The sequence below is a fragment of the Sphaeroforma arctica genome, assembly GCF_001186125.1.
Source record: "Sphaeroforma arctica JP610 unplaced genomic scaffold supercont1.3046, whole genome shotgun sequence".
Lineage (NCBI taxonomy): Eukaryota > Ichthyosporea > Ichthyophonida > Sphaeroforma > Sphaeroforma arctica.
The window spans coordinates 1-4177 of record NW_014037512.1 but is presented as its reverse complement, the minus strand read 5'-3'; the positions used below and the strand labels follow the sequence as shown (position 1 = coordinate 4177).

At 36.6% G+C, this 4177-nt stretch overlaps 1 protein-coding gene across 1 annotated transcript; it reads right to left on the bottom strand.

Annotated features, from left to right (window-relative positions):
• Positions 1 to 1428: 1428 nt before the first annotated feature.
• SARC_13231 (hypothetical protein) lies at positions 1429 to 3598 on the bottom strand (the record flags this gene model as incomplete). The annotated part of the gene is made up of 4 exons (XM_014292642.1): positions 1429 to 1535; positions 2563 to 2642; positions 3136 to 3240; positions 3547 to 3598. Coding segments are annotated over 4 exons (344 nt in total), but the record flags the coding sequence as incomplete, so codon positions are not given.
• Positions 3599 to 4177: the final 579 nt, after the last annotated feature.

Sequence of the window (4177 nt, the reverse complement as noted above, 5' to 3'; positions counted from 1 at the left end):
ATGCCTGCATACACATTATATTGATTTCTACATATATATGTCCACAATACCTACCAATCTGTACAGATCGAACAGACATATTCTGTTGACGATCGTATCGCCAACAAACGTCGTTAGCCCTGGATATAACGGATTAATTGCCCCATGGCCTACAAATAAAAACGAATGCAAAATAAAGGATAGGATTAGTAAACTTAGTTTATATATTTATTATTGTTTATATTTTAAATTTAGGACTATATTAGGGTTTAAGGTTTTTAGGTATGTAATGTATGTATTTATATATACATACTGAGGTGATGTTTGATGCACAAGCATATATACACTTAACAAGGGATGAAGATGCAAAAGAAATGATAATGTTGTTCAAGCGATTCTGAAACGTAGTTTATTTGTGTAATATTAAATCAAAGCTACATATGGTATTTTTATATATATCGTCATAAACTATTGCTACATACTTGTACACGCACATATATAGAAAACCAGCATACGTTATTACATAAACGTATACCTGCACATGCACATGTATAGAGACACCAGCATACGTTCTTACATAAACGTATACCTGCACATGCACATGTACACAGTCACCTATTCAGTGTTTAAGGTTTTACATACGTGAATACACACACGCAAATACCCTTACAACGGGCTGATCTACCCGTGTACACACATGAGCACAGGCACCTACCCGCCAATAGGGCACACCAGAACGGGGCAAAGGACAACAAGTCCACAATGCCGAAGAATGAGGTGCAGTAGTCCAAGCGAGAGCTGTACTCGTTATCCGCGGCGGCTGAGGGGACGGGTCAATTGAGAGGAGAATAAATATTAGGACTGGGGAATATGAATGGGCTGGTATGTATGTGAATACTCAGTATTTATGTTCCTGTTTGGATGGATATAGTATATGGTTATATGTATACGCGCACACACACACACACACATATATATATACATACGTAAATGTATATACGTATATGTATATGCCTATGTATATGCATATGCATGTGTTTGTATGTATATAGTAGGGTGCAGAATATGAAAAGACTCAAGGGATATTGTAGTCCATTTATACACTAAACGTGAATGTAGATACAGTTGTGCGACGTTCTGTAACTGCATGTTTAGACATACAAATATATAATATATACAGCTTTTAGTATGTACATTATACATATATAGTGTACATATATAGTATACATACACACACCTCTCAAAAACACGCTTCATTATGATGAAAAACCAAAACAATTAGACTCTTACGCATCCGCGTTCACATTTCCTGAGCTAAAAGTTACGACATCAAAGAACAGAATGCACCGTATTACTATATGTATATATATATATATACATACATATATATATATATACATACACATATATATGTATACCAATGCGTGTGTAGATGTGTGTTATGCATACCCGCGAATACGCGAGCGATGTAGTCGCCAGTGAACACAACACATCCTACGACATCGAAGTACGCGAAGAACGACGATCCGAAGTACTGGGTGGCATCCTCATCCGTGCTGGTAATGGTCAATTAACAAGGACTTATTGTGAGATATACAAGGCGAGGAAACAGATAGCAGGAACGGAAGAACATTGCACTGGAAGTGTCAGACAAGTCTGTCAGATGGGTACAACGAATAGATAGCAAGCACTGGGCAGTATGTATTTAAAACCAAATGGTTATACATAGGGACAGTAATTAGAACCAAATACGATTAACAATGCAAGCACTGGGCAGTATGTATGTAAAACCAAATGGTTATATATAGGGACAGTAATTAGAACCACATACGATTAACTATGTAAGTACTGGGCAGTATGTCTGTAAAACCAAATGGTTATATATAGGGACAGTAATTAGAACCACAAACGATTAACTATGTAAGCACTGGGCAGTATGTATGTAAAACCAAATGGCTATATATAGGGACAATAATTAGAACCACATACGATTAACTATGTAAGCACTGGGCAGTATGTATTTAAAACCAAATGGTCACATATAGGGACAGTAATTAGAACCACATACGATTTACTATGTAAGCACTGGGTAGTATGTATGTAAAACCAAATGGTTATATGTAACATGGCAGGGATGCACATACTATCAACTATGACTGAGTATAGTATGTATGTAAACCTAAATGGCAATATATTGGGACAGTAAATAGAACCACATACTATTAACTATGTAAGCACTGGGTAGAATGTATGTAAAACCAAACGGCAATATTTTGGTACAATAAATTGAACCATATGCTATTAGCTTATGATACCATATAAACATGTACAGCCCATCCGATCTAAAAAAAGTACAGCACAGGCAATCTGAAAATAGTACAGCACAGGCGATCTAAAAATAGCATAGCACAGGCAATCTAAAAATAGCCCATCAAAGTCAATCTAAAAATAGCACAGCCCAGGCAATAGAGAAATAGCACAGCAGAGCCAATCTAAAAATAGCACAGCAAAGCCAATTTAAAAATAGCACAGCCCATCCGATCTAAAACAGTACAGCACAGCCTGTATAAAACCTGTACCTACCTGTATATGAACGATAGCAGATTGGCCACAATCAACGCCAACAGCGAGTACTCGTACGCCCGACCGAGAGGGGTGTTGCCCTGGAATTGGGTGCAAAGGTTGGGTTTCAAGGTAATGGAAGTGCGGTACATTATTTTGGTATTCAGGTGCGAGTCCTAGTAATACTGATGATGGAAGAGGAGGGTCTTCGGGGGACAATGTAAAATTGGGTCTAATTAAGCAGAGCCGATATACTCAATAACGCGACCCAGAGGCGTGTTGTCCTAAAATTAGGGGCCGTGGACTGACCTGGATGTACAGGACAGGGCGTATTCTAGTTGTAAGTATAAGCGCGCATACAGTACTCGGACCGAACACACACACGCACACACACACACACACACACACACACACACACACACACACACACACACACACACACACACACACACATATATATATAAAATATACGAAATATATAAATAGAAACACACACACACACACACACACACACACACATATATATATATATATTATTTGTGCGTAAAAGAGTATACACCATGATATACTCACCTATCTATACACATCACATACCTTCAAGAACAACTCCACTCGTGCAGGGGCTCCGTTCAGCTGTGCTTGACGATAACGACAGTCCAAACATTTGGCAGTCGCTTCAGCTTCACTTATATCTTCAGTCTAGGGGGTGTGAATGGGATACAAACTTATTGCTATTATTTTTACGCGTCGCAAAATATAAGTTGTTGCAAATTACATGTTGCAAAATGGTGCTGTAAATAATCTATTTGATAAAGTATATAGTATATAGTATAAGTTATATATCATAATATATATATATATATATATCCTATTCATAAAATATTATTAACAAGATAATATTGTTACGATATACAATATATTATCCCTAGTTATATAAGTAATAAACAACCTACTGAAAAGTTATGTAATGAAATTAATACACACATCCTACACTAGACTACTCACCTCGGTTAAGCGTAGCACTCGCTTCTTCTCACTCACCAGATCAGAGAAGCCTTATTAGGGGTAGATATTTAGGGTTTAGTGTTTAGTGTTGGGTATAGATATTTAGAGTTTAGGGTCTAGTATTAGGGGTAGATAATTAGAGTTTAGTTTAGGGGGTTTAGATTCAGTACGTATAAGAATTTTCTGAAGAGCCTGATCAGAGGTAGGTAGTTATGGTTTTAGGGGTTTGAAGGTCTTAGGGTTATTAGGGCTAGGGTTCTACGATTTGGGGCTTAATGACCCGATGTTTAGGGCATTGAGATTGAAGGGCTTCAGAGAGATAAGGTCTCAGGTCAAAAAGATATTTAAATACAGAGCTTAGGTAAAATACACATTTGATTTCAAACATAGCATACAGCGTATAGCAGAATCAAACAGTTCAATTATTATCGATCGGATCACACTTGAGGCTAAAATATAGATATATACATGTAAACAAATATACACAAAAAAGTGTACATCCAACCCTATATATCCATATATATATATATATATATATATATACATACACACACACACACACACACACACAGATATATATATCTATATAGACACACAGACATATATACATATATACATACATACATATATG